At 43.0% G+C, this 19,012-nt stretch overlaps 2 protein-coding genes across 7 annotated transcripts in view; both read right to left on the reverse strand.

Annotated features, from left to right (window-relative positions):
* Positions 1–2,668: 2,668 nt before the first annotated feature.
* On the reverse strand, positions 2,669–8,130 carry ptk6a (PTK6 protein tyrosine kinase 6a). Its single transcript, XM_077003678.1, has 8 exons — positions 7,748–8,130; positions 7,420–7,541; positions 5,921–6,090; positions 5,214–5,382; positions 4,565–4,723; positions 3,678–3,859; positions 3,265–3,418; positions 2,669–3,105 (listed from the first exon to the last, which is right to left on the reverse strand). The coding sequence occupies exons 1-8, from the start codon at positions 8,128–8,130 to the stop codon at positions 2,858–2,860; spliced, it is 1,587 nt and encodes a 528-aa protein (XP_076859793.1). The 3' UTR covers positions 2,669–2,857.
* Positions 8,131–10,100: 1,970 nt separating this feature from the next.
* nol4la (nucleolar protein 4-like a) overlaps positions 10,101–19,012 on the reverse strand; it is a 41,618-nt gene continuing 32,706 nt past the window's right edge. For all 6 annotated transcript variants that reach the window (XM_077003692.1, XM_077003693.1, XM_077003694.1 and 3 more), the window contains 5 exons: positions 17,670–17,855; positions 17,043–17,231; positions 16,267–16,386; positions 15,353–15,542; positions 10,101–15,218 (listed from right to left, as the gene is read on the reverse strand). In XM_077003692.1, coding sequence (XP_076859807.1) covers positions 14,998–15,218; positions 15,353–15,542; positions 16,267–16,386; positions 17,043–17,231; positions 17,670–17,855 — 906 coding nt within the window. In that variant the 3' untranslated portion in view covers positions 10,101–14,997. The remainder of the gene's footprint in view (positions 15,219–15,352; positions 15,543–16,266; positions 16,387–17,042; positions 17,232–17,669; positions 17,856–19,012) is intronic.

Below are 19,012 nucleotides of genomic sequence, written 5' to 3' on the forward strand. Positions count from 1 at the left end.
CAAAATTAAAACATGAACTGGGGTGTTTATACCTATATTTATTATGATTTTGAATTTATAATATGATGGTCTATTTTTAGAATGAACTTGAGGTACATTGGACATGCAGACCTTCAAATGTAACAGAGAGATGACATGTGGGAGTTTTATACAGAATGCCTTTATAAATAGATTAGTAAGTTACCATGTTGAGACCTTGTTGTACTTGTTTCCATATGTTAAGTAGTGTATCTATCACCAGCCATGAACCTGAAGGGCAAACAGCCCCAGAGAGTGAGTAGAGAGGATGTAGCATAGCTGAAAACCACATCTCCATAAGAACTGTTACATTTTTCATTTTTGGGGTGCTGCTGTTCCACTGTGCCGATGCATGTGCCTTGTGCTGTATAAATGTTGTTAGTCATGTATACCACATGACCACTCGACAGTCAAAAACATACAAAAGCCTGATAAAATTTGGTTAAAATCTTAGGTCGTGGTAGTATAGGCTTGACATTCATTGGAAAAGCCATGCAATATTTAAACATTTTAAAATTGGTGTAAACAATTGCTGTTAACAATGCCACGGTTAAAATCTCTTTATCCAATCTCAGTCAATGTAGGTCACATGTCCAGGTCCCTTCCCCCACCCATGTAGCGCTGAGCAGAGCTCAACACATTTGGCTTCAGTTGTTCCATTTATAGCAACAGAAGGCGCTTCGATTGGCACGCAGCCGCAGTATATGAACCCACGGGAATCTCCCGACAAACTGCGCTGGGCCCCCAGACATGCCCAACAGGGCCTTTCCTTTTCAGCCTACGAGGTTAGTGTGTACAAAGTTGAATGGGCTCAGAGCTAACACTCAAGGCTTGGGGACTGTCAGGCTGTTTACTTTGGTGTTCAAACAAGGTCATTCAGTCTCATTTGGTCATGTCCTGTTGTTTCATTTTTCAATGGCTTTAATCCTTAGGTGACGGATGGAAGAACCAAGAACATTTTGAATCTCTCAGAATGTTACTTCTTGTAAAATGGCTGTACTGTTCTTCACTGTCCTGAATAAGAGACAGTAACAGATACTGGCATGCAACCCTGGGGGTGGGGGTAAACCACGGTGACAGGCCTCAACACAGCGTGCTCTCACCTTTGCCCTCATGAAACGTACACGAGACCTACATACACGTGGCCTGCAAACTTTCCCCGTATTAGCAATGTTTGCTTAACATGCTCTGTGAACACAGTTTCTCTGCCACTGTGTGAGTTATGGGTAACAACAACACACGGGAAGCCCGTGGTCATTCCTCCCCTTGGTTAACTTTTTCGGAGTTGGGTTCTCGTTGGGAATAACGCACAGGTCTTTCACGACAGCTCAAGAAACAGAAACAGTAGCTTATCTCAGGCTGCTGAGATAAAAGTGCAATCTGGGATGAACACACACACACACACACACACACACACACACACACACACACACACACACACACACACACACACACACACACACACACACACACACACACACACAGATGCACACGCAGACTCAAACATGAATACACTTCTCATATTAACAGCATGACTTTGCTATCACTGCTGGAATAATGCAACGTGTGTGTGTGTGTATATATATATAGATATCCAGGGCATTACCGCAGAAAATTTCGGCCACTGGCCATGCCGTATTAATGAGGACATCAAAGAGGTGTGAGAGAGTCATAGAGAGAGAAGGTGCGCATTTAGCCTGGAACGCTTTCGCTCAGCCTGAGTGAGGGTCCCTCTGCCAGGAAGAGTGAGTACCGAGACATGTAATTCCACCCATCCAGCATGCACGCAACCGACAATCTGTTTTCCTCAACACCATCCCTATTTTAAAAACGAGGTCAGGCGGGACGCGTGCAGAACTATAGTGTTCCCTGTTCTACGGGACGGATGGCGGTGGTCTGTGTCTGCACGGGGTGCATCGCCACGATGTGCTTGCGACACGCAGTGTCCCTGCATGCATGAATCAATGACTTTTACTTCACTGCTTCATTTGTTGGACGTGTGAGGTGCTTCTTCTGGAATGAGGATGGAATGTAAGAGAGTTGATGCTAGAGTTGAAAGTAGGATTGCCCCAGTGTTTCTCCTCTTTTGGACCATGGATAGGTCCATAGGGAATTGAACTGCACTGATTGATAGAACATTGCTCAGGGATCTATTAGGAATGATTAAGAATTCTACAAAAGAGGCTCCTATTGTACTGTATTGTATTCTGTTTACCTGGATAATTATAGTAAAACATTTCTCATGGCAGTGTCACCCAAGAAATGCATTTTAATTATTACATTTAATATCTAATTTTCTGATATAGCTAACATCCAGTTGTCCCATGAATCTTTAATGGTATGTGAGGGTACTGCTGTACATAGCAAATTCTTTGTGATCTAGCAAAGTATCAGTAGTAGCAAATGTCTTTTTAGTTTTAAAAATGCATTTGTGATCTAAAACTGAGTTGAACATAAATTCAAGTATTTCTAGGACATCTCAAAATGTCTGTAACACGCACACACACACACACACACACACACACACACACACACACACACACACACACACACACACACACACAATAAAAGGAAGGAAAGAAAGAAAAATAACCAGAAATATTCTTCAGAGAAATTCCTTGAATAGTTTAAAATATTATTCTTAGTTAGCTGTGGCTAGAAATGTATACTTTAATTGGTTGCAAGCACAAATTTTAGGGTGGATGGCAAAGTCAAATGCATTGATACCTCGAAAACACATGCTAAAGAGTTTGGTTTAAAGTCCAATCTAATTCTTTCATAGTTCACTGAAGCTAATGCTGAAGCTAATAAAGCTAAAGAAATCTAACATCAACCCTCTTCATTGCGTCTTTGTCTCTAACTCACTGCAGCCCTCTGCTGGATCTGAAAAATCATTGCAGTATGTGGCAGACCAGTAGTAGCTGGCATTCTCCAGAAACAGTGTGAGCTGTCTGAAATCTGGCCTTTCCTGTGCGTCCTCCTCCCAACACTTTAACATGATGTCATAAATGTGAGATGGGCATTTTGGGGGGGCAGGCATTCTATACCCAGATAAGATCAAGTGAAACATCTCATGGTTGGAGTAGCCTGCCAAAACAAAACAAAACAAAACAAATCCAGATTACCCATAATAGCGCTAATTATAAAAATCACAAACAGTGAAAGCATTTTGAAAGACTATGCTATGTACAATTCTTTTTACAAGCTGCTACCAGTTAAACGGACAACGGCAAATGTTGTAGGTACCTGGATATGGGCATCCACCATAAGTGAAGATTTCATAGAGGAGGACGCCAAACGCCCAGACATCAGATTTGTTGGAAAATCGACCATGGCTGATGGCCTCAGGAGCGCTCCACTTATATGGGATCTGTTTACCTTCAGACAAGTAAAACGGCTCCTAAAAAACAACGCACAGTCCAGCTGTAGCACACACTCTGAAATAGATTATGGCCAAGGAATAGCTTTGATATGCAGGTGGTCATAATCTGCCTAACACCTTTTAGTTTCTGTTCATCAAATAACTATGTCTCTAAAATCTCTACTTCCACTTAATCCTCATTAGTCCTGTCATCAAATGACTGTAATAGCTGTTCTGATTCATACACGTTACAGTGGTTTTATGGACATTTGCCTTGTGGGACATCAACCAGTCAGACCTTGATTATCCGTGCCAGACCAAAATCAGCCACTTTACAGATGTTGTCCTCTCCCACCAGAACGTTCCGGGCTGCCAGGTCTCTGTGGATGCTGTTTTGCTCCTCCAGATACGTCATCCCCTCTGCAACCTGGTTGGCCATGTATGTGAGGGCCTGCAGGTCTAGACTCTGTCCCTCCTGACCTAAGGTACAGTATAGCATGATGGTACAACAGACACCTAATCACCTAAAATCTTTAACCGCATTTTTAAAACAGAGTGAGAGACCAGAGCCTTACTGGCAGTTGATTATCTTAGCTGGGGGCTGGAACATGTAATTCAAACAAATGGAAATCTTTTAGATTTGTTTCTGGTTGGGTCACTGAAATACTTAACATTTGCCAACATGTATTGCTAGGTTACAAACAAAATTCCAAAGCTTGTCTGCCCACTCAAAGTGCTCTCAGGGCCACTTCCCGTCCCCAGCAGAACAAGTTATCAGCCCCCTCTGACAAGAATCAGTGCTTTCTCCATCTGTTTTAAATTTCAAGTACTGCACTTGAGCAAAACCATGATTAATGCAAAATCTTCAGAAGCTACATTAGCCAGTGATCTTGTAATGAACACACAGAGTCCTGTGCAGTTTTGTTCCTGCTGCAGTATTTCCCAGTCTTGGTCTGCTTCTGTACTACACAGATTTCGCAACCACAGTGTTAGATGTTTGTTTCAAACATACGTGTAATAATATTTAGTGGTAAATTAGACAAAAAACATTTAAAAAGTGTTTCTTTCCTGCATGACACTGCACTACTTAACAGTAAAATGCATGTTAAGTGTTAGTGTTAGTGAGTGTTAGTGCTTGGACTGGTTAGGCGGTCATCATCAGTAAAAGAAGGAAGTGTCCAAGACCTCGCAGGAAGCTGAGCAGGTTGCCCTTCTCCATGAGCTCGGTAATGATGTAATAGGGGACGCTGTCTGTGCAGACGGCAAACAGAGATATGAGATGCTTGTGCCTCAGCTTTTTCAGGACCTGGGTCTCCTTCTGGAACTCCATGTGGTCCACAGAGTCTGAAGACGAACGAGAGATGTATGTCAACGAGACAGACGTCAACAAGACAGATGCCAGGAAAAGAGACAGCGTGTCTCCATCTGGAACTTTGGTCTCGTGCCGTCTGAGCAGTAAAGCGTACAGATGTCAATCAGCGATCAAAGATAAAATGTATTCCTTTGGTATTTATTTACATGACAAGATGTCTAGTTAATATGCTGAAATGACAGAGCATTTTTTCTCGTTGAACTGTTAAATCAACATTGAGTTAACGAGAGAGAGGAGGAAACAGGAACAGGGTATCTTGTGCTATCTAATCTCTCTCAGTATTTACATTTACATTCAAAGTTTCCTGCAAAAGAATGATGAGAATGGTTACAACTGGAAACGCAGCATTGCTCACAGGGTTGAGTGGCAAATATGGCAAAAATGCCTTGGAGAAACATCCCCCGCACCACACTTCCTCATCCTTGACGGCCACATTAATAATGCAAGCTGAACTTCACCTACCGTTGTTTTTGAGGATCTTGACGGCCACACTGACCGTGCCTTTCCAGGTGCCACGGTAGACGTCGGCGAAGAACCCCCGGCCCAGCAGCTCCTCCAGGGTGAACTGCTCCTTGGGAAGCTCCCAGTCGTCCACGGTGAAGTGGGATAGGTCCTGCGGCTTGGGCTGGGGCTTTTAGCACAGCAAACATACGTGAGAAGAGGACGCAGGGTTAGCACAGCAAACTCACGTGAGAAGAGGACGCAAGATTAGCGCAGCAAACGCACGTGAGAAGAGGACACAGGGTTAGCGCAGCAAACGCACGTGAGAAGAGGACGCAGGGTTAACACAGCAAACTCACGTGAGAAGAGGACGCAGGATTAGCGCAGCAAACACACGTGAGAAGAGGACACAGGGTTAGCACAGCCACCCTCGAGTTATATGCCATGATGTACGCAGGATGTGCTAAGGAATTTTAGATCCATGTAGAGGAATAATTTCAATTTTTTATCAGGAATTAAATCTAGGCATTCATGATGTTTTACACTTAAAGGATGGATGGTTCAGAGTTCAGCATACAGGAATATACGACACGACAAATGTTCATTTTAGGTCACATTCGGAATTAGAGAAAAACACACATTTTGCTATCAGCTGACCCAAACAAACTTTTTCCTCATACTGCTACTGCCTTCCTTTGTGGCTCTTTATCGCATGCGTGCTCTCTCACCCGTGCACACGCCTCTGTCAGGCAGATGCTGCTCAGGCCAGGCAGATGGTCACTGCTGTAGTGCTCCACCAGCTCCTGCAGTCCGGGGAAGGTGTGGTGTGGCTCCAAATAGAAAGCACTGTCCTCCTCGTGAATCTTAAGGTGCTTCACCTCCTTATCCTTTATAAGAACTTACGAGTAGGGGACAGAGAGAGCGAGAGGGAGTTATTAGTATTTACATAACATTATTCTAGAACAGGCGTACTCAACTAAATTTGTCCGCGGTCCAATTTTGGCAGATACCTGTGCCCTGAGGTCCGGTGCGGCGGGGGTGGCGAACGTCCGGTTCGGCGGGGGTGGCGAACGTAAGTTGTTGAGCGTGGGGGGGGGGGGGGGGGGGGTGTACGGTGCGCGAACGGTGGAGGCGTTTATACTTTCGCGAGCGTCACTGCAGTGTTCTCCGCACCGATAGGCGTTTTGTCCGAAACGATATGTGGTAGAAACACCCCTCAAAACAGGGGAATGAACATTTACCTGACCAATTTTAATGTTGCTATATGTTTCAGGTTTGAAAAGTGCTGGAATTTAGGTTAAAGTACTTTAAAATGCTTGAAATTGTAACTACAAGGTTTCACAACAAATAGCTGTCTGACTGAATAGTTCTCTTGTATTAGGTTAACAAATACGAGCCTCTTGTAATTCCAGGACGAAACATGAGAGAACGTGAAGACGTGAAGATTGGGCGTTTTTTAAATAAACAACCATTAAATAATGTGATAAAAAGCGAATTATTTCGAGTATATGTATAAATATTTAACTTAATTATGTTTAACATGCTGGGAAATATTGAAATGGACCTTGAAAGTGACGTACAAGTGCTTGAATTCCACCTTATAAAGGTGTATGAACCCTGAAAACGTGACTTTGTTCATTGCGTTGAAGCGCGGCGCGAAGTTACAAAATTCGAGAGGTGCACGACCTCTCGAACCGACAGCGCGCGAGGCATTCGCGCACACGCGGAGCCACAGCGATTACGTCATTTTCGCCGCGCGGACCCTCGCGCCGCTCGCGAAGCATCAACCAGGCAGGCTTGTTGTTGAGGGTTGGTGGCGAACGTAAGTTGTTGAGCGGGGGTGGCAAACGTAACACTCGTGACGGAGTGTTTTTTCAATAGCCCTGAAATAAATGCTACGGTTTTGTTTTGGTCCGTATCCAGTTAATCAGGAATGAGATTGGGTCCGGACAGGACTGCGTTCGGGTCCGGATCCGGACCGCGGTCCGCCAGTTGAGTACCCCTGTTCTAGAAATTATATTCTAATTTTCACACAAAAGGTGCTCAGGTTGCTTTAAGATTTCGAATTACTTGAATTTCAAATAGTGTGTTAAACAAAAATCTGTATTCTGCAATAATTGCAATTGTAATCTGTATTATATATTTGATGTTTTTATGTAGATCAACATTTTTTTGTGTATTTTTTTTACAGTGCTTTGAGTTTTTGATAAGATAACTGCTCACTCACCAGAGAGCACATACCCAACGCTGTCTTTCTCGCTGCGTCGTAACAGGAACGCGCCGACCGTGTGCGCGGGGGCCAAAAGTAAGTTCTCTGACTCATATCGATTTAGTATGCCAAAGAAATATCTAGAAATAAAATCATTCTACAATGTATCATGCATATTACTGTATTATAACAGTGTTTTGCTTTTATTTGTTAAAAAGCGCACTTTAGACTCGTTGCTGATTTATTTAACTGATAATTATTTCAGTTCAATTATTCAGAAATTTTTCTGTCGTTTCAGAACAACTGAGTCGAAAATTTAAATTGTGCAGAGAGCTGAAATACTCACTGTTGCGCATCAACGGTTTCTTCCCTCGCCAGGTAGCTCTGAGGCACGTACCCGGTGGCTTCTGTCTCTCCATTTCCGTTTAGTTTAGCCACTTGCCACCATTCACCCGATTCCTGGAGAAGTTTAAACGAGTCTCCGACTTCAAAAGAAAGTTCGTCTTCTGTGCGAGCCTTGAAAGCCCATTGCGCCGTATAGATAATCTTGCTCTCATTAACTTGCGCTGTGGTGGGATTGTCTGTCACTTCAGGACTATGAATGCGACTTGCATCCGTGTTGTCATCCTTTGGACAGCTGTCTTCTCCGTCTTTCTTCTGGCGCTGGAAGAGTTTGCCGAAAACACTGTAGAAGTTGGGACAGGAACATCGACCGTCAGGACATTTCATTTGGGCAGATGTGTGAGGGAAGAGAGGTAGAGACGTTCGTAGTGCTAGCGCTACATACACTTTCTGTGAGATCCCTGAGATGCCATTCCAACGAAACGCAGGGCAAATGGGAGGAGCAGATGAAAACCAGTGTAACATAGAAGGAGTACGGACTGCATGTGTGTCAGCCGGACAGTCCGGTTTTAGGCTACAGGGAAACATGCACAAACATCGTGTCTCTCGTTTCGTTCAATTTTAGGCCCACCTAACCTGTGCAGGGAAAGTCATGTACAAAATCCCTATGGAACACACTAATTTGTCTTATTGACAATGTTTCAACCCTAACCTGTACATATCCTCTGCAAGATTTTATTTTCAATGTTCACCTTTTCGACTCTGGTAATATATGAACGCGACAGATAACACAGACTGACAGACTGACTCTGCAACAGGACCACCAGAGAGGATGAAGTAGGCTACACCATATTGGTGACACTCAACACATTACTACAGAAGAAAGATAGATCACATACCCCTGCAACAAAAATAATGTATTTACTTCAAGAGCACCCGTAGTTACACGCTCACATATTTTCTTTTCATTGGCTTAAGTGTTTTAATTTTCAACTTGGAAAAAAGTTGGCTAAAATGGTTTAAGTACACTCTAAATATTGTTTATTGATTATTATTAATGCACGTGCTGACTCTCTCGGGGAACAGTCTAGCCAGCGTTAGTTTGTAATTGCGTTGTTTTCCCTTAACTGGGTGTAAATTGAGTATGGATCTGGACTCTTTTTTTTTTGCTGTGCAGTTATATTCTGTGGATATGAAATTGGACTGAAGGCTCGACGTCTGATCGCTCTGAATGGAAGGCTAACATATATAACAAAAATACACTAACGATCGTCTTTTCGTTAATTGCTATCAAAGGAACATATTCAAGATATATATTCATTCAAGATACATATTCAAATCACATATTCAAGCATTTTGCCTATATGTAGAAAGTCCATTTACAACAAGCCCTCAAATCTCAGTCTCCACTCATTCATAAATGGATATAGCCTACTGAATACAACTTCAGGGCCTTTTACTACTATCATCACTATTTCATTGGACACCTCATAATGCTTTGATATGTTTACCTTAAGCTCATACCCAAGGTTGCATTGATTAAAGCGCTATGTTCTCAATTACTCTGTAGGACATAGGTGCATTTTATTACTTTTTCTATTCACCAAGGAATTTTGACTAGGCATAATGCTTTAATAAACTCAAATGCATCCCAATATGCAACAGTGTAACAGCTGAGCAACGTAACAGCTGCGTAGCGATGTTTCCGCATGTCATCACTCTCTCCTGTAGTTGAAACTTGTGAACTAGTGCATGGAGTTGGCAGGACAGTCAAGGCGAGATATTGTGATGTACCAATTAAATTAAATAGTGAAAACGATAAACGATTAGGTGTAACCCCACCTGACCTACATAGGTAAAACTGCTCTGTAAAGTTCCACATGGAGTGTATGCAACCTTTGGTACATTGATAATAAATAGTACCCCCCCCCCCCCCCCCCAAGTAAAAAATACTAAATCCCCTTAGTGTATTGCTCTCCGTAGTTTAACTATTGTAGTTTCTGTCTATTAAATGAAAATTTAATGCTGAAACATTGCAGCATGTTGCTTATAATGAGCTTTCCTGGCCAATTAAGCACTATGGTGAAACAGTGGTGAAACAGGGTGCTGTGTTTACAAGTGACTCCCAAACATGAGCGTCCCCAGAGCCGGACTCCTGTGGTGAGCTGCTGAAAGTACAGGCAGGGCGCGGCATGATTGATCAGTTCACTGTTTTATTCAGCAACTCAGTGACACACACCTCTGGAAGAGGGAGCCTAGCAACTCTGCAGCAGACAGTTTTTCAGACCGTAGCGTTGACACCACACTGAAAATGTAAAAAGAGTCCTTTTCAGACGATTATGAGTCTCATCAAAGTGATATGTACGAGGCGGGAAACCCTCCCACCTGAGCTTTTTTTTTTCTATTAATTTTTTTCCTTTTAATTTTTTTTCTTGTTTTTTTCTCTTTTTGCATGAAACAAACAGAAATGGAATTACCTGCCATATTTTCCATCTTTTTGTCATTCACATATATTCATATATATATTTATATTTATCAACACTTCTCTAAAGAATTCAAATATTCAGCCACATGTACTGAAAAGAATGTTCACTTTTAAATCACAATAATAAATATAAAAAAAAGATATATAGCAAATCCAATATAAATGACATGGGAGCAGAGAGCGGGCACGGACTGGTCAGTCAGGACGTATTGGCCTGGATTAAAAAACAAACAAAAACAAAAACAGAATAAACTCAGAGAGTCAACGTTTCCTGAGGTTCCTATGTTCCCCATATAGACAAACAGCATGAGGGGAATGGCTTTTAAAATCACAGAAGAGCTTCTCTAGAAGGTCAAAGTGCAAATTCTGTCGTTACAGTCATTGCAGACAATAATCACATTGTAACTGAAATTTTGAATTTTGGCCCAGTCGGAAGAGCACGTCCCTTTGCCTCAGATGGCATATATATATATATAACTTAAAGAGCATTAACACATAATTTAATTTAACATTTGGGCAGTTTAATTGGTATCTTGCACTTTGAACTTATAAGAAGCTCTCTGTCTCTCTGTTTTTTTTTTTCTCATTCACCACCTTCACCTTCTGTCGGTGACTGCAGCGATGCCTCTCAAGGCCCTTGCACATGGATCCCAACCCTGATTCACACCGGGCTTGCGCTGAGGAAGCAACACACCTCTTGAGTGCAAAAAAAAACTGAACAGTGTTTGAGAGAGAGGAGAGGTAAAGCCGACCTGCAAATGAAAACAGGCTCGGCTTACAGGTGCACTAGAATGCAGAAATAGTGAATCCTTTTTAAGACACGGAGACTGAACAAGAATGTGTTAAAAAGAAAAGATGCCTGTGCAGAAACAGTTGGTAAGGAAGGCACACTGAGAACACTCTCATTTATAAATGTGCCCTGGGATACTAACCACCATGGAGAAATGACAGTCAAAAATATACATTTATGCATTCTGAGTGTAAAGTGTGCAAGGACCTTAACAGTGGTTTAACCAAGTCTCTGTAACCTTCTAACATTGCCCCTGCATGCACTAGATCAAAGAAACAATTGAACAGCTGAAGTCATAGACAAAGGCTATGGGGCTGATTGGGGGGCGGGGCTTCAACAAATAAAACAACAAAAAGAATCTGATCCTCTGTACATGTAAACATCACACACTTCCACTGAGTCAAAAAACCAGAAAGAAATAATACAAAGCTTCACATTGGTATACAAAGAGAAACCAGGCTTCAACCTAAGGTTTCTGGTAGGTACAGGAGTAGAAACCAATAAAATACAATAATCATATTAATAACAATAACAATAATATTACAAAGCACCACAAAATTAAAAGAACACAGGCAATGGTTGTTACCACATTTTGATTGCAGACCTCAGCTGCACTTATAAAAAAATAAGTTGTAGCATCTCTTTTTTAACCCTCCAGATTTTCGTTATTTTCTCTGTCTGCATGTGTGAATGTGTCGGTGTTTGTATATATGAATATGCGCTTTGTGTATTTTTATTTATTTTTCTTCTTTACTTGCAAAAATGATCATGGAGCTCTCAGGGCCTGTTCTCAAACATGGATTCTGATCATTATACCACTGTTATTTCACAGGAAAGGTAGCTAAAAAAATAAAGAAAGAAGGAGAGTATCAGACATACATCGATGTTGACGTGCCACGTTGGACTGATTGAAAACTCATAGTGATTCCTACTGATTTCTGGGATTGACTAGTAGAGCCTTAACTGCCAGGTGACCTCACTGGGAAGTCAGCCTGGTCGTCTGAGCCGCCATCAGTTTACACACTAGAACTCCATTAGCTACACGAATGGTTTCAATAAAACAATGGTTTTTACAAACTAAGGACTTTTCTTTAATCTGCACTAAATGTTTATGAAATAAGTATTCTCCAAAGGTTTGGCTTGAGTGTGCTGTTTTTTTTTTTTTCGACCATTGCAGACTCCACTCTGTAATTCAGCATATAAGCATATTATTTAAATTTAGCTAGCAATAAAAGTGCTATCATGTTTTAGGCTAATTTACAAGATAAAATTTGGGTAAAAAGAATACATGATTTCTCATGTCATGTGACATCTTCATCAGGAAATTCACTGTAGTAAAATTTAATTTACAGTCACACAAAGATGATTTTTTGCTCAGAATTTGTTGAGGTTGAGTATTTTCTGAGTATTCTGCTCATACACTAAGTTTACGTTCAATGGCCAGCTCTCAGTCTGGAGCAGTGGGCACAAGGTCAGCTCCTTTCAGCCATACAAAAAGAACTTTATAAACCTCACGGACATACACAATTAAGAAGAGTACATATATACAAAGAAAAATTAAAAAGAAAATGAATATAAAAAATATGCCAAGACAAGTTAGTGGAGTATAGTTAGTGGAAAAGAAGTGGTTCCCCTTAACTGAGCCCCCAGAAAGAACAGTGTATCTCTGGGCTGAATAATTATCTGGTTATGGCTACAACACTTGAAAGGTTGCAAAATACACTGCCCTTAAAAAGGCTTGAGACAAGGAGCAAGTGCTACCATAGCATTACGTATTTTAAATGAACCGCTAGATTGTCTTTTGCTTTTTTATACAATATGATTTTATCTGAAGAATCTGTTGACGTTATGTTTGAAATTCACACAGTGGGGGAGATAACAGAAGGGGGCGTTTCAACTGTAGTCTGCAATGTAGAGTAGATGTGTGCAAGCCACAGATCTAACTTCCATGAGAAGAACAGGAGACATACGCTTCACTCCTGTAATTAAGCATTTCCTCCTTGATCTGCCAATCACTGAGGTGTCCAGCCAATCACAACCTACTCTCCGGTAAGACTGACATCACATACATTATGACATAACCAGTCTGGAGGTTTTTTTAAGCTTTGGCCTCCGTCTACTGATAATTAGGTCCCTTTTCTTAAACTTGAATGCATATGTACATAATAAGTCCCTCTTACAATTCTGATTGGTCCCCGTGCAGTATGAAAGTGACTCAGTCATGAGGTTAGAAAACAAGAGCAGCATTCACAACTTAACAAAACTTGTTTGCAATGCAGCATGGGAAATGCAGTTCTTTGTCTTTTTTCCATGTATGGATATGCCAGTTCATCTGAAAAGCACCTCACAGCAAGACTGTTGTTGCCAATCTGCTCCTTCTGTGAGTGTTTCCCAGAATGCATTACTGTGCTGAGGGTGAGAGGTTGCCAAGGCGATGGGGTGTGTAGGAAGGGTTTAGAGTAGAGTGGGGTTTTTAATTTCCACTCAGCACAGTTTCATTTGCATAATGTCCAACAGTCTGACATGCCCATTCGATATAATTTCAACATCTACAGCAGTCCACATCAGTCATCAATTCTTTAAAGTGAAAATTTTGTTTCTATGCTTGTGTATATATGAAAAAGAGATAAATGTATGTAAATAATGGACATGTCTTAGAAAGTCTATGATATGCTTTCTGACAACACACTATTACGATTATCATCTACATTGCACCTTATCCCCAACTTCAGTAACATTGATCAAACATCAAATATCTTCCTCTTCCTCTTGAGTGGTATCTCTGGTCTCCAGCCTAATCTCACCATGACTGTACGTAGCGTACACAACATGCTCATCTCTGTGGCATATTATCTTTGACGGCTGAGAGTTTGCCACCCCGCCGGATAACGCTCTTCAGATGACAGGAACTGAACCGAGCCCTTGAATATACACTGCGCACCTGAAGGTGTGGGGTGGGGGCTCCGTTTGCACGGGGGGCGTGTGGCCATCCAAAGCCACTTGGGTGTGCGGTTTGTGCTTGGTGTCAAGCTCTCCGGCCCCGGGCTGCACGGGCCCACTGAGAACGTGCGGTGACTAAAAAGCGTGCGTCTGAGCAGAAGTGGGGGCACCAGTGTTTTTTGTAGGCTGACCTATCTGTGCAAGTAACCTCACAAGGACCCTTCTCATCGATCACAACGATCACGATGATATATTTAGGATGCATGAAGTGTAATGGACTGGCACAGCCACGCATCTTCGCTTTCCTTGTGACCGCCATCTGCATAATCGCAGCTGACTTCTGGGTGCAAATGATCCTGCCCTACACGCATGAGCTTTGGGTGGCGATGATCCAATCGCGTTACACAGGAAATGACATCGCGTGTCTGTTCTGGGAACACTCCTGATGTTGGAGAAGGATATTAGGTAATGATTGTGTCGACTGGTGTAAATCTCCACAAGTGCTGCAATGTTTCTCTGTGGTCAGCCATCTGATGGCTTCGTGTGTCACAGATTGTGCTCTGTACAGTGCTATGTTGTGACATCGTTGCCAGAGACAAGCCTTTCTTCCCCATGCAGCTACACTGCCTCACGGAGCCAACTCAGCTCGTGAGCAAAGTCATCGCCGCCTCGTGCAGAGAGTCGAGCCCTGCTGCAAGTCTAATCATGGGCTAAGGGAATTTGGTAAAGACACTAGAATTAAGATAAGGCTATCATGAAGAAAGTCGTAGGTAGCTCTATAGAGAAAAGGGGTGGGGTGCATGTTTTTGTCTGTGTGTGTGTGTGTGTGTGTGTGTCGCACATGTATGTGTGTGTGCGTCTGCTTGTGGCCAAGTAGCTACATATATGATTTCTGCTAAGGTGTGCATATCCCAATTGACGTACACTCCAACGTGTGTGCCGGGCTGACCACTGGCTGTGCATGCTTGTGCGTGTGTTCTAGGGGGCACATATGTTTACACGTGTGTGATGGGACTGAACCGTGCGCAGCTTGCAGTTCTCAGTTCTGCTGCAGGATGAGGTTCTCCAGCTCGTCGGCCGAGCGGAGCAGGAAGGCGGCGGACTCGCGGTACCCGGCGATGAGCTGCCTGACGGCGCTCACCTCGGGCGGGCTGAGCTGGGCAGATGCCCCCCCGCCCCCGCCGCCCTGCCCGTGGCTGTTCGAACTGGACGATGACGACGAACTGGAGCCCAGAGACTTCATGCTGAGATCGGTGGGGCCTGAGAGAGAGAGAGAGAGAGAGAGAGAGAGAGAGAGAGATGGAGTGCATGAGGAAGACAGGGGACAGGAGGTGGAGGGAGCAAGGTCTGTGTGCAGTTCAGGTAAAATGAACTTGCCACCAGCAGACACTTACCATTGCTCTGAGTCGTCCCGCTGTTTGGCAGGCTGTTGCCTAGGGTCCCGTAACCACGGAAACTGTAATTGAGCCCACCATTGGTGTAGAGCTGGTCTTGGGAGTAGGTTGAGGCAGCCAGTGAGAAGCCTGAGTGGGCCAGGGCAGCAGGGTCCCTGGAATTGGGCTTATCTGCAGTAATGGGCTCATCCTGCAGAGGGCAGTAGGTGGAGCATGGCAAGAGAGAGACGTACACAAAGTCTATTAGTTGGGCTCATCCTGCAGAGGGCAGTAGGTGGAGCATGGCAAGAGAGAGACGTACACAAAGTCTATTAGTTCTGAAAACCAACCAAAAAAATTCAACAACTACCATCAATTATCATGTATTACTGCTGATCCAGTTTAAATCTCAAAGCACGGGCAAATGTGACTCATTCTTTCTCAGTTCTTTAGTGACAGTTCAAAGCCATATTACTTTTGAATTCAAGTATTATGCCTTATTTTTATAAGTGCCTTATTATGTGCCTTATTATTAAAAATTGGCAACTCTCCCAGTCCACTTTGTTCTCTTAGAGCTGCATCTGTAGACTCTGACAGCAGCTGTGAAGTGGATGTGAATTGCAGAGAGAAACTTGTAATGTCAGGTTTAGTTTTCCCCATATGTTTCTGCATTTTCAGATGCATTTTAGGAGCAATTTTTCTTGTTTTTTTTCCACTACACCCTCCCCCCCCCACACTCACATATACACACACACACACACACACTCACTCACTCACTCACTCACTCACTCACTCACTCACTCACTCACTCACTCACTCACTCACTCACACACACACACACACACACACACACACACACACACACACACACACACACACACACTCACACTCACACTCACACTCACACTCACACTCACACTCACACTCACACTCACATGGCTCTGGTAGATGTCGAGGCGCATCCTCTTGGCAGCGTTGCGTGTCTCACTCTCACAGGCAGCTGCCAGGATGTTTTCAGCCATGGCGGAGGTGAGATGGGGGGGTGTGGGCCGCGTCTGACCACAGGAAGATGGACATATGACCAGAGTGTCAGCACACCACAGCTATTATGCAGCTTTTTCAAGCCTCTCGAAGAGATCTTAAAAGCAGTGATCTCTTGAATCATGTTATTTGGTCTAAAACAAAAACAAATACATATTTTTTTTCAATCCAGGAATATGTCTCTTCCACACATCTCAACTGACTAGAATTGTTAAGCACATTAACAATTTATATAGCTTATCTTATAACAGTAGGAGCAACTACAGATATATGCTCCACTGTGCAGATGTTTTTGACTAAACTGAGGTCAGCACTGAGTTAAGGTGAATGACAACATTGATAATGACAACAGTAAACAGTATTCCTAAGCTGTTTACCTAAGCCCACTCTGTAGATCTATGCAATGAATTCATCTTAGGTATTATATTAGGTTTGTCTGCCCGATTATTTGAGTTTGCCTAGCAAAGCCTGCCACATACATCCAATCCTGTCCAGGCAATAAACACTATGTGCTTTCGGATCAGACTACAGTCACTGAAGAGCCCTCCTGCATTATGGCAGGTCAGACAGGATGGTCAACCTTAAACACGTGTGACCTCAGACCTCACAGCTCTCCGAGGGGCTTTTTTAGATGTGTAACATGCATGAATTTGGATTAGAGGGTCCGCACCTCGAAGCCTCCCTTCTTCATACGTCTGCAGGACTTGAGGTAGGTGCGGATGCGTTTGCGAGCGCGCTCCTGAAACTCGGGGAACTGCCGGCCACAAGACTCGATGATGGCCTGGATCTTCTCCTTCGGCTGCTTGGAGATCGGCACCATCCGGTCCAAGTTCTCATCCACAAACAGCCGCACGAACATCTGAGAGGAAATTACAGTAAATTTGAGCAAATGAGAGTAAATGAGAGAGAGAACAGGCAGAGAGGGAGAGGACGAGAGGAGAAAGTGGAGGAAGGAGAGGGGATGTGGAGGAAACAGAGAAAAAAAACAACAACAACAAAGATGGGGCCTGCCGTGCTGCTTCTTAACCCTAACCTTCTAAAAGGCCTCATGAATACGAGATGGCGGAGAGATGGGCGAATGTTGTTCATGAAAAATAATATGAAGACAGAGAGGATGCTGGGAAATGGAAGCGCAGAGAAACGTATGGGGAAACGAAGGCGACTGTGGGAGACTTTAAGATGAAAATGAAGTAAGTAAGGAGCACTCAGATGTATGATGCCATGAGCAGGAGAAACACGTAAATGTAAACAAAGAGACTGTTCAAGGAGGCATGAAGAAATGTTTGATTAATCTTACGTTGAAAGCTTTGAGTCTCTCGGGGTCCAGGCCCTCTGCATCATTAATCTTGTCGCTGTCGTCGTGATCATCGTGATCGTCGTCGTCATCATCCATGACCTGAGCGCGTGGTGTGTTCAAGTCCTCCGCACACATGCTGACTTCGGTCTTAACTGAGTCATAGCTTCCTGAGCTGTACTGAGGAGACTGGACACACACCCACACACACACACACACACACACACACACACACACACACACAACAGAAATAACATCTTTAATTCATACACGGAAAATCCAGTGAAATCCCTTTTTTGGACTTATGATACTGGATCACACCATGTTTTCTGGCATCACCAAAGAGATCACTAAATACAATCACTAAGCATCTCTAAACACATCACTGACACGATCACAAAATAGATCACTGATCTGATGACTAAACATCACAGCTTAAACAGTACCGGCCTAAAGTTTGGACACACCTACTCCATCTTTTATACTTATTACTTTCTACGTACAATGCAATGTTTTTTTACAATCACAGTGAAGATCAAAACGTTGTGTGTTTTAGAGTCTTCAGAGTTCATTCTCTCAAAAGACTTCAGGGGGCAGCTACCTTCAACATTCTTGAAGAAATTCCCACATATGCTGAGAACTTGTGGACTGAAGGTTTTAATAAGTACCATATCAACCACATACCATTTTTTTTCAAACAAGTATTTGACTTGCTTTCTATTCTTGGCATCATCAAGTCACCTTAACAAAGAATTTAAGGTTAATAAATTCTTAAAATTATATCAGGTCTCTCCTGAAAAACGCAATCTCGACCCAATTATACTCAGGAAGAATAGAACAACTTCAAATATGCAATCCCATGACGAATTCACTGAAAAGGTGGTTCCTGTTCAATTGTACGATTATCTTAATTTTGAACGTTTAAACGATGAGTTCTGGCGCAGCAAACGAATTTGGCCACCTGAGAAATCTCTTCAAGGGCCGTCAACTCCCTCAGCAGTGGGGAGCTGTTGCACGCGTCTGAGACGCCTCATCTGAAACCCTGCAGAGCTCCTCCTCCTTCGCTCCAGCTGCACTGGCTACCTGTGTCCTTCAGAATTGATTTTAAGGTCAATTAAGTCTTAATGACCTTCGCAGGTCTTCATGGGCTCACCCCCTGTACCTAAGAGCATTGATTATTCTGTATGTTCATGTGAGAGCTCTCAGCTCTTCCAACTGTAACAGACTGGAGAGGAAGCGTCATTTTATGCCCATAAGCTTGGGAATCTTCTTGGAGGATTTTTGATGATCTAGGCACTTTTCAGAGGAGGGTTAAAACTTCACTGTTGAGATTAATGTTTATTTCC

Source organism: Brachyhypopomus gauderio, chromosome 4 (genome assembly GCF_052324685.1).
Source record: "Brachyhypopomus gauderio isolate BG-103 chromosome 4, BGAUD_0.2, whole genome shotgun sequence".
Lineage (NCBI taxonomy): Eukaryota > Metazoa > Chordata > Actinopteri > Gymnotiformes > Hypopomidae > Brachyhypopomus > Brachyhypopomus gauderio.